General features: G+C 39.3%; 1 protein-coding gene across 1 annotated transcript; it reads right to left on the bottom strand.

The window, feature by feature from the left end:
• Positions 1–4,119: 4,119 nt before the first annotated feature.
• LOC147438578 (uncharacterized) lies at positions 4,120–8,550 on the bottom strand. The gene is made up of 6 exons (XM_086484145.1): positions 8,217–8,550; positions 6,350–6,422; positions 6,179–6,268; positions 4,674–4,695; positions 4,391–4,587; positions 4,120–4,306 (listed from the first exon to the last, which is right to left on the bottom strand). The coding sequence occupies exons 1-6, from the start codon at positions 8,548–8,550 to the stop codon at positions 4,120–4,122; spliced, it is 903 nt and encodes a 300-aa protein (XP_086340271.1).
• Positions 8,551–11,689: the final 3,139 nt, after the last annotated feature.

The raw sequence follows: 11,689 nt of genomic DNA, 5'->3' as shown, positions 1-11,689 counted from the left end.
GCCAGGGAATGACAATCTGCAGTAGAATGCCGCTGCCAATATGGATTAGCGAGTTTCTCATCAGCAATTAGTATCCATTCAGGAACTCTCTCTAACAGTTGTATTGTACTAGGATGCTCAAGAAATTGGCACACCTCCTGATCATGGAAAGCAATTGATTTACAATGTTGAACCATTTCACTAGCGCGGACATATAGTCGCTGAAATCGCTCCAGATCAGTGATAAGATCATCATCCTCTAGATACATCTTGGTAATAGGAGTTTGCTGATGTCTTAATCTCTTGTTTAGCATAATGAGCTGTAATGAATGTCGCTCATCATCTTTTAGAATCTCAGTCACAACTTTGCCTTTCCCTTTATCATCCATACTGTGCTATGACTGGTGTATTGGTGAATTCCCAGTGTTGCTAGGTTGTTGATCTCCCACCTACTGATCATCCGAATGTTGACCTTCATGCTGGTTTGACTGGTCTGTCTTTGACTGATTCCCTCCTGTAGCCCTCGCTTCACGAGTACCAGGTCGTGAAGGTGTAGATGGCGGAGACAGTCTCAATAGGTGGGAACTGGCTCCTGGAAGTCGAACAGCGGACCAGTCAGCAATGAGTTGAAATCAACTCGCTTCATTCTCAACAGGGTTTTGAATCTTTCTGCAACCCTTTCAGCTTCTACCTTTTCTTCCCTCAGGGTCTGTATCTCAGACTCCACCTTGGATAACTTATTTTCTAATTGGTGAATGGTCCTAGCTGACTGAGTTTCAATGATACTGTGGTGCAGGGTCTGGGCTCCTCTCTCCTGCTCCAATTTTTCAATTTGCTACTCAACCTCCTTCAATTCAGCTTTCTGACACTGAAGCATCTAGCATTTGTCCTATGGAATTCACAATAGTGTTCCAGGATGACTGAATAAGTACAGAATAGCCATCCTTCACTGTGGCTGGGTCACAGGCAGTTGGTTCATAAACCGTGACAGGAGCCATATATGGTAATGTAGTATAATCAGATTTATGCAGAAGTAGAAGTCCTTTGAGAGGATGAGTCTGCAGCTGCTATAACCTGTCCTTCTTAGTTAAACGCAGGGCCGCTTCACTATAAAGGATGGAAACCTTTCCAAGTGGACTTGAAGGTGCTAGTTCTTTTCCCTTATCAGTTTGATCCGCTAGCTGATCAGCACCACTGGTCCTATCTGACTGGTCTTGTCCTGTACTGGTGGTTGCTGAAATTTGCCCTGTTGACTGGCTGATTCCACCAGTGGTCTGGACGAGAGGTTGTTCAGTCTAGCTAGCTGGAGTCTTTTCAATAGACACTGTTTGGATCTGACTTTCTAACTGCTTAAGAAGAGCAGTGCTCTTGGTCAGTGTCGTTCTTGGTCTTTTCGAACTGCCAGGTTCCACTTGTGTGGCCTTTCTCTTTTGTCCAGTGAGAGCTAACTGGTTTTCTGGGGATTCTTCATCTGATGATAAATTCACATTGTTGGTGACTGGAAATGGCTTCTGGCTCCAAGCCATTCTTACCTAGGCATGGGTGTCTGGAGCAGTTGCCCAGTAAAGAAACTGCCAAACATACCAAGCTTTGAAAACATTCTGAGACTTCAACTTGGCAGTCTACTGAAGCACATTATGTGACAATATCTGACAGAGATTGATAGAGACTGTAGAGTCCAATCTTTTTGCTAGGAGCATAGCAAATAGTTTCTCTAACACATAAGTCGGATTGTTTTTAAGACTCACAGCTTCAACTACAAAGCGGTAAGCAGCAAGAATGTCTAGACCTGCTACTAGAACCCCTTGCGCACTGGATTTTTGTTTCTTTTTGGCAACATCATCTTCTTTCAAGGCTGCATTGATTTGCTCTGCGGTTGCCACAGATGGCTTTGGCCCATTTGGCATTTGGAATGCGAAAGCAATATTTTTTGGAGTGACTAACACTTTCCTACCATAGACCATAGCACTTCCGTCTTCGGCATTGAAGGAATCCAGAACTTGCCTTATAATAGCTGTGTCAAACTCTATTCTTGTGGCTTGCACAACCACATGCAAATCCCATAGTCTAAGTAAGGCCTCGGCTTGCTTAGTTAACACATATCTCTGTATTTTACTGTGAGGAATAAGCGAAAGAGTTGTTTTTGCAACAACAATAAGGGCTTGGGTTTCTTCTATAGTTTCCTCCATCTTCTCGGACATTTTCTTCCTACCCATACACCGTGAAGACGATGATTCAGTATACGAAGAAGAAGAGGACTTACTTGATTCGTCAAACCCGTATCCTGGTGTGGCTGGCAAGGATAAGTAGCAATTTACAGTCTCCTCAAATGAAGAAGTTTGCGGTTGTAGTGAGGAAACTTCAGAGGTTGGTGATGGCAAATGAACAACAGTAGGTAGGCGTTGCGCAGGAGATTTGCGAGCAAAAACGCTTACTCGCCTCACTGTTATACGTGTTCACGCCATAAAAGCTCCACCACTTACCGTTCCTAGAGTTCTGTGCACCACAATTGACGTGGCAGACTTGCATTGGACAAGACTCTCTTTTGTCTTTGAAATGATTACAACTGATAGTCCTTCTGACCTTTGTTCCCATAAAAACTGATATTGGTTTCCATACTTTTCTGTTTCTAGTATGGACATGGTTTGGTCGTACTGGTACTGTTCTGACTTTTTGACTGGCTCTGGAACTGGCTGTACATGAAAAAGACCTAAAATAGACGATTCTGGAATTTTCTGGTCTTCAGTTCCCAGATCATCAGTACCCTTTTTCCGAAAAGTTTCTCTGGCTTCTGAATAATAGAGCTTGATTTTGGATCCATTATATACCTGGCAACAGTAATCTAGAAAAATCTTTCAACCTTATCGTGCCATTGGAGAACACCCAATCAACTTCAAATGGTCCTGCCCAGGCTATCTTTAAGTTCGGTTTCTTAGGGCCTAGTTTGTATTGATATAGGAGAACCAGATCGCCTTTCTGAAACTCCCTGACCTTAATTCGTCTGTCATGCCAGTGTTTTCTTCTTTGCTGAACAATTTCTTGTTCCAGCATATCCCTCTGTCTCAACTCATTTAGCTGTGTTAGCTCCTCTAGTCTCTTTTTTAGATTGGATTAAAATCCAAGCCAGGCTCTACTGCCATCCTGAGACTGGATATGACAAATTCCATAGATACAATAGCTTCAGTGCCATACACCATTCTAAATGGTGTTAACCCCGTAGTGACCTTATAAGCTATTCTATATGCCCATAGAGTAGTTTGAAGTTTCAAGTCCCACTGCTCTGGTTTTTCTGCACAATCTTAGTGAGAATAGTCTTGATAGTCTTGTTGCTTCTTTCGGTTTGCCCATTGCATCTAGGATTGTAAGGTTTCCAGTTTTTGAAACCTTAAAGGTTGTATAAAGCTTAATCAAACTAATATGATTATTGAAAAAGCAATGTAGAATTGTCCGACCATGGCAAATATTGGTATTTTTGGAATCTTAAGCACAACAAACCCCGGGCTAGAAATTTTCGAGTGCTTTTTTTTTTTGCGAGCTTTTCATTTCGAGCTTTTTCATGAAATGTAAAACTATTTTGAGCTTTTTGCTTTATTTAAAGCATTTTTCCATTTTGTTTCAACATCTTTTACATTCTTGCAATTCACTTAGAAATAGTCAATAGAACAACATCACCTCACATTGATATTGAATAGAAAAATATAGAACAATATCGCCTCAAACTTACTCTCTTTAAATATGCTAGGCTAGAGAGAGAGAGAGAGAGAGAGAGAGAGAGAGAGAGAGAGAGAGAGAGAGAGAGAGAGAGAGAGAGAGATCCTTTTTCAGACTTACTCTCTTTAAATATGCTAGTCTAGAGAGAGAGAGAGAGAGAGAGAGAGAGAGAGAGAGAGAGAGAGAGAGAGAGAGAGAGAGAGAGAGAGAGCATTCAAAGAAATCCCTATTAAAAACAAAGCTTAACAAGTTGTCTGCATTAGTGTTTGATATGGATCTTAGAAAGAGTAGATAGTTCATAAAAGCATTGCAATCAAGATCACTTCAAGAACATGCACAATAAAACCTTAGATGTCCAATGTCAATATTCTTGAAACAAAAAATAGAGAGTGTGTTCAATAATTGTTTCAAAAAACTATGGATGTGATACTAAACTCTCTTTTCCACATATGGACCACAAACCACCTTTTTGAGACACTCCTCATAGACTATGTCATCCCCCTCCAAGCACAAACAATATCGATAAACCTCACCACATGCTTTGCCAAGACCTCCACATCCTGAAAACACATCTAGTACATAATCTGAGTCATCCGTGAAGGTTGCAAGGAGCCATCTACACATGCAAATTTGAAATATGTAAGTCATTTTTCAACTATAAATTAAAGCTCAATTTACATTAAAATGATTATCTTCTCACTTGTAGAAGTCGGGTGACCTCTCTGCTCCACCTCTGATGGGTATATCAAGAGCAATGGTGCGTTCTTGATGCTCCTCCATTAAAAAGCTTCGTGATGCAGGAAACATGCGAGGAGAGACTTTCTCCCCTGCCTCCCTATTGTATGTGGGTATAGCAACATCCGCTCGACAAAAAACTCCCACCGTGAGATCAATTACCTACATATAAGCATACATTGTACACACTTGAATCAAAATTAAGTTAATAATGCAATATTTCACAACAACATGGTATTTTGATTCACCTCCTCTAGGGTATCTGGGTGTCTATATCCCCCATTACACATGAGAGTCCATGTGCGATGAAGTCGTAACCCAGCCTTTATAACATGGGTAATAATCTCTCCAATATGTTGTGCAAGACATAGAGTCACGAAAAAGTCTTCATCTGCCAAGAAAGGTTCTGCTACATCCATCACACCTTGCACAAGAGAAGGCAAAAATATATTCCATTGTGGAATCTTTTTGATTAATCCACCTTCGAAAAGATGTTTAGAATGAGTTTTTCAAGTGATATGGATCAAAACAAAAAGCATAAACAAAAACTTTGAGTAACCTGCTCGAATTGGGCCTAAACCATCCACCAACAAAGAAGTAGGAAAATTCGCAAAGATAAGACGAAACACCTCACGACAAGGTGCTCCACAATGGTGATACAAGCCAAGACTTTGAGTGCTCAAATTTTTTTTAATGCTACACACAAAACGTTTGTTGCTTAGTACACCATCCACCTTGAACATTCTATTGATGTTGATAACACAAGCCACAAAACCTTTCTTTTACCTTTGAATGGCAAAATCATCAACATTAGCCATATCAACTAGAAGAGCATCTACCACAGTCAAAAATTGAAAGCCTACAGTTTTTCATTAAAAAATTATATTATCTTAATTACAAGTAATATAGAATTGTTTTGCACTATCAAAAAAATAAATATTTAACAAGTAGAAACTTACCGGTATTCCATGAGGTTGGTCGCCTTGATGAAGTTGGTCACTCCATGATTGACTCAACCACTATTGAAACGCTTTTTTCACTACTTTCTTTAGGCATGTCAATCTTTAGCCGTCCTAATGGATAGGTTGTTTTGTTGTGGTCACCCATGTTTGACCCACTTGCATGATTTTGGTGCTCTCTTTGAAGAGGTAGTGAGTGATTTCTTTCTTGTGTTCTTTGTGAGCCCCCATCCATGGTCAAGTCATGATTGTGATCCATGTCTTCTAAGTGCTCTAAAGAAGCAGATTGGTTTTTATCTTTGTCTTTATTCTCTTCCAAAAACTCTACCACAAGAAAATTTAAATGATATAAAATGAAAATTAATTTAGCATTTACAAACTCAAGTCATTTATAAAAAACTAGAACATACTTTCTTATGCATTTTTTCATGCATGAGAGAATGAGAGAGGTGGAGAGAGAGAGAGAGAGAGAGAGAGAGAGAGAGAGAGAGAGAGAGAGAGAGAGAGAGAGAGAGAGAGAGAGAGAGATCAAATGCTAACGAGTTCAAGGCTGGTGGACTTGAATGATAATAGAAAAGTTGAATATCATAATAGAAGAATATAATAATAATAATATGAGAATAAAGAAATTGAATATGAGAATTAACTTGATGTAAAAAGAAAAAGTGTTATACTTACTTGCATGTAAGTCTAGTTCTTGCTTTGGGATCACCCCCAGACGGTAGTCCAACCACCATGGGCAAATTCTGCACTCCCACATAGAAATACCCTTCTCTACCATAGAACCGGGATACATGGTATTTTCATCCTCTAGCTTTGACCAATCTTCAGTAACCATAGGCATAGTAGCAAGTGTACCATTTAAAACACATTCACACATCCATCTACACCATAACAACATTTAATCCCTTGAGCAAAATAATTTCAATAAGATCCAAAGACTTTGTTGGTTCATGTAATTTCACTTGTATAAAATCCTTTTACAAGACTCTTGTAGCTCATGCATTTTGGAAGAGTCCGCGGCACTTTTAATATCTCCTAAAAGTTGAGGAAAAGCTTGCAAGCCATGATTTCTTAATTGCACCTATGGTAGTCATTCAAATTATAAAACAATGCAATAAAATCCACATTTATTAAGAAAAAGTGACCAGTTTAGAAAACAACCTTGAAAAACGCTTCAAATCCATCTAGCAATTTGAACTCTTCAACCTCCAACCTTCTTATTAACAACAAAGCTTCATCATGAATGTGAGCCCAATACACTTCTTTTCTAATGTAAGCCCTAAAGTGCTTCACATCACCAAAGTGGGAAAAGATTGGATCTTTGGCCTTTGTAAGACTCATCATCTCCAATATATATTTTTTCCTTCATTATAGACCAAAAATATATCAAAAACTTAAACACCATCTTATATAAGTATATTCATATACCATTCACGTAGAATTTTTTTGCTCAAGTAGAAATTTAACTCTCTTTTAATGTCACTATTTTCATTAGAATTGAAAAACATAAACAAACAACTAGTAAAAAAGTATTGAAAAGTGTGATACCTTTCAGAAGGTAGTTTTGAGGAGCACAAAGCATTTAACTTGTCTCATGTGATTTTTACCATGGATGGATCATCCCACTTCACATCAAAGAGCAACTCAAAAAATTCCTCTCCATGAACTGGGTTGGCAATTGTCAAAAACATATAACCTCTATCCTTCAATCGAGCTTCTTCTTGTTTAGTTGCCTTCTGCAATCGCCTTTCAAACTCCACCTTATCTAATCCAAGAGCTTTCAATTTTGCACTTTCCTTTGAAATAAATGCATTAAAATCATCCTACATAACCACAACTACATTCATTGAATGAATCGTAAACAATCTTGAAAAATATATATAGTTAATACTCAATTCAACAATTCACCTTCCAAACTAGTTGAGAAATCAACACACAAGGAGAATTATACCAAGGAGGAACTCCTTGATATAATCTACTCTCAACTGCCATCTCTATCTTAGCCCACTTTCTGTCCTCTTGAGTGAGACGTGCAAGAATGCTCTCTTTATTGGCGATACCAAATTTTTGGAACATGTATATCTCATGCCCAAGATTTGGTTTCACTGTTGATCGTGAAATGCTACAATAAATATATAAACAAATGAAAAAAAATAGTTTAAAGCGAGATTAATTTAAAAATACAAAAAGACCACAAATTTACAACTTACACATTAGTGGTGTCAAGAGCAAGCAATAGTTCGGCCTCTTTTTTTTTTTCTACTTCCAAAAATTGGCATCTCACACTCACATGATATTCCTCATTATCATGCCATACTTGACAAAAGAACACCAAATTAGCCAAAAAAGAAGGTACAACTAAATCTAGCAAACAATTAGTGCGTCGATGTTAATTCTTACCTTCTTTTATGCGTCGCATCCATGTTTTCAGCCGATGGTTTCCATCCCATACCAAAAATAGACACCCTCGAAGCTCTTGCCACTCCTTATTGAGCTGATTATCAAATGAAACACTCTTAGCTTTCCAAATAGGATCCCAACTACCTTCCACAAGAGGAGTGACAGGCATGTAAGAGCCGAAGGAATCTTTCACCAACACCAAAAAAGATCCCATTGTATCCAAGTAAGCAACATTGTCAAAACTAGGAATCAACCAAGATGCAAAATCTGTAGCCACTCGTACAGCTTCATGAGCAACCAAACGACATAAAGGTATAAGTGGAGGGTTGCTTCTTCGTTTTAAGTAAAATTGACTTAACACATCCTTCATAATCCCCAACGGGATTTTTTTTCCCAAGTGTCGAGAATGTTGGGCCACATCATCCTCACCTATCCCATCAGACTCTGTTAAATCTTCATCTTCAACATCGTTACCTGTTTCAACCTCCACTGTCGACTCTCGAGACTCATCTCCTTTTACATCATCCCCACTCTCCAAATGGTTAGACCCTTCCTCCACGACAGCTTCATCATCAACAAAGATGCATTTTCTCCGTCTCTTTCCCCCTCGTTTGAAATGAGGACTACGAGTAGCAACAACTGCATGAGAAGATGCCTCTTGATCGATTGGATGCCTTCTCTTGGAAGGACCAGATCTCAAGGTCATGCATGGAGAATCAAACGTTCTCTTGATTGACTTGCTGCCTCGTCTTTTGGGAGCCATAAATGTCTACATCAATAAAGATTTGAAAAAGCATTATACATCATCATCATTCAAACAATGGCTACAATCTGCAGCACTTGTTAATGTCGCTACATTTCATGCCAAACATCATAATAACACGCATTTAAGTGAACTTCTATCGCATTTGAAAAGCTCCAGCCTAAATTTGTGTGAACTTGATAGAGTGTACCAAATTTGCTCCAGATGCCGATCTCCAAATTTGTTGCCCGCTCTTTGGATTTGTCCGCTGCAGTGCTAAAAAAAACCTAAGTTTAGTGTAATCCCACCTACAAATTTTGAAATTTACCTCTAAAGTTTTATATATGAAGGTGAGAAAACCTACAAAATGTTGAAAAAATTAGTGTAATCTGATGTAAAACCTTTCAAATTTTGTCAATTTACCTCTATTGTTTCTAGTTTGCCAATTTTTTGAAAAGACATTACACTGTTTTCAGCAATCAAGGGCGTTTTTTGCTCTAATAACCTTGACCTCTTTGTCAAAGTTACTCACAAGGATGCTAACTATCAGCCTCTGGTCTATGTTTACGCACTTAGAAGAGCAAATAAAATTGGGCTATTTTATCTCTTCAACATAGCAGTAAACTTTCATTGCATAGACATGTCTACCAATATGCCCTTAATAGAGAAAGAAAACAAAGAGCTGGAGCAAACAAACACCACCTTGGTCGAGGATCTTCAATGCAGAGACGCCCACCAACGTGACAAGATGAGTGAGAAAAGAGATAGATACAGACGATAAAGAGATAGATACTCAGAGCACACAGTTGGCCTTGGACTAGAAGGAGAAGCTATATTAGTCGGCCAATCTGCAGCTCTCATGCTCAGAAGGAAGAGGTGACCATCGAGGTGCTAAAACAAAGAATAGCTGACAAAAACCGACAGCTAGAAGCTTCACGGATAACCCCATGCTGATACCCTCAACAGAGGCCCAGAAAATAATAGCCTACAAACTGCTGATTGAGAATCTACAAGATAAGCTGGAGATGGCTCAAACAGCAGCTGGAAGAGGCTTTCCACAAGGCAAAGGAGGAGACTAGTTTGCAAGGCATAAAGGGTCCCCGACTAGCATGGAAGGACAGATTCATCATAGAAAACAAGCAGGCAAGGACGGTGAAGTCTTTGTCGAGACTTTGACAGCAAGAGTTGAATCACAAAAATCCATGATAAATAGATGGAAATGACCACCTACAAGGGCTCAATGTTGGCATTAGTACAAGATGAGCAAGGGCCTCCATTGCCCAATAAAGACTGATGGTCTTGCTTGATAGTAAGCCTACTTGAAATACAAGTAGCCGCTCAAACCCTACGCAGCAATGTCCAACTTCGCTTTCAGTTTGTTGAAAAGAGTGATTATCTTTCTGTATAGAGGTAACATCCCTACTGACAATGTACAAATATTGCTCACTTGTTGGAAGGCTAGACTTACCTGAGAAATGATTTGCCTTGTTCTCATCAATACTCTGTTTTCCCAATTGTTCGAAGGTGAAAATGGAAAGACGTTGAAAGTTTGCAGGTCTGTCCGCTTTGCAGGTCTGTCCGGCTATCACAGGTCTGCCTGGTCCGCCTATCAAATGCTGTAAAAAGCTACGCCTCTGTCAAATGCTATCAAATGCTGAACTTGCGCCTCTGTCAAATGCTGAACTTGCACCTCTGTCAAATATTGCGCCTCTGTCAACTGCTGAAATTGCGCCTCCTGTAAAAGCCATGCCCGCTTAATTTGACTGCATAAAAATTTAAGAAGCAAAAAAATGAAGCTCCTCAACCATCAGCATACGTGCTTACGCGGTAATTTCCCCCTCCTCCTCCCCCGCACCCATGCTCCCACAGCTCGGTACGTCAGCGCGCACGCTGACGGTTACCGAGCTGTGGGAGCATGGGTGCGAGGGAGGAGGAGGGGATTGTACCTTGCTTGAAGGCTTCACGCAGGAGCTCCGAGCAAAGCAGGAGTCCACCGAGTAGGAGCTCCAAGCAAAGCAGGGTAACCAAAAGTTGCCTTAGGTTAAAACTTACTTCAATTATGCGGGCTAGAAAAATACATTACACCTAATCAGTGTTTTCACACTACTAGCCAGTGTTTTTGCAAAATTAAACTATTTTCCATGATTTTAAGCGAAATTTTCTCCTTCTTGCACTCCCCTGAACCGGAAATTTCACACTACTAGCCAATGTTTTTGTAAAATTAAACTATTTTCCATGTTTTTAAGCGAAATTTTCTCCTTCTTGCACTCCCCTCAACCGGCTACTTTGATTTTGCAACCGGCTCAAGGCTAAGCTGAAGCACACTTTTCCCGAACACTGCATCTAATCAGTGAAAATAAAGGGCAAACTTGATATTCTCCCGGTTTTCAGGTCTACTTTTGAAGCTTTTGTCATGATCACACTAAAATATTGTGTAATTTTCGATGATTAACGACATTTTAAAATCTAATTTCGGTGTTCAAAATCCAAGGGGGATTTTTACAATTTCATACGCTTAAAATACACTATCTTTTCACCTACTCATAAGAAGATGAAGTCATTAACTAAAAAACTTGAGATTTGTGCCAAATATTATCGAAAATTGTGGTTTCTTTATACACCACTCATAAGGAGGTGAGCTCTGTAACCACCGCTTGACAATCTCGACTGTGGGTTTTTTCTTCCCACTTATAAGAGGAAAAATATATTGAAATCTTAATTTTTTTGAACAAATAAAAAAATATAATAATGAACAATTATGCCACTTGCATAAAAACTTACTTAAAAACCATTTGTCCACGTCCGTCTCCATATATTGACCTCCTTACTAACCGCTTATTTCTCTCTGTCTTCTCCACCTTGTTAGCATGGATGAAAGAGCATCCATCATCACCTGGACAATAGGTGATCAAGAACTTGAACGAGAGGTTCAACTTAGAGATGGAAAGCTCCTCCTTAGTGCATATTTCTTACAAAGTATACTACCACCTTACAGAAAATTTCAAACATTGAATGCACTAATACAGTTTGGATCTGAAGTCGCCCTTGTTGAAACACCATCTCACTTTGATATGGAGGGCCATCAACATTTCATTCTTGATGCCTCTTTATCAAAAAGATATGCTATGGTGCATACAGAGAAGGAAACCAATGATGTGGA

This window comes from Adiantum capillus-veneris, chromosome 16 (genome assembly GCF_014529385.1).
Source record: "Adiantum capillus-veneris isolate H3 chromosome 16, ASM1452938v2, whole genome shotgun sequence".
Taxonomy (NCBI): Eukaryota; Viridiplantae; Streptophyta; class Polypodiopsida; order Polypodiales; family Pteridaceae; genus Adiantum; species Adiantum capillus-veneris.
Note: the sequence above shows the minus strand (reverse complement) of the source record. Positions and strands in the feature narration are given on the sequence as shown.

What these genes read in the sequence shown, in the direction of transcription:
- LOC147438578 (XM_086484145.1), bottom strand. Translation starts at nt 8,550, where the DNA reads ATGGCTCCCAAAAGACGAGGCAGCAAGTCAATCAAGAGAACGTTTGAT. An exon ending in CTAGAGGATGAAAATACCAT is followed by an intron (nt 4,696 to 6,178) that starts GTATCCCGGTTC and finishes TGGGGGATATAG; the next exon opens with ACACCCAGATACCCTAGAGG. An exon ending in ACCCAGATACCCTAGAGGAG is followed by an intron (nt 4,588 to 4,673) that starts GTGAATCAAAAT and finishes GCTTATATGTAG; the next exon opens with GTAATTGATCTCACGGTGGG.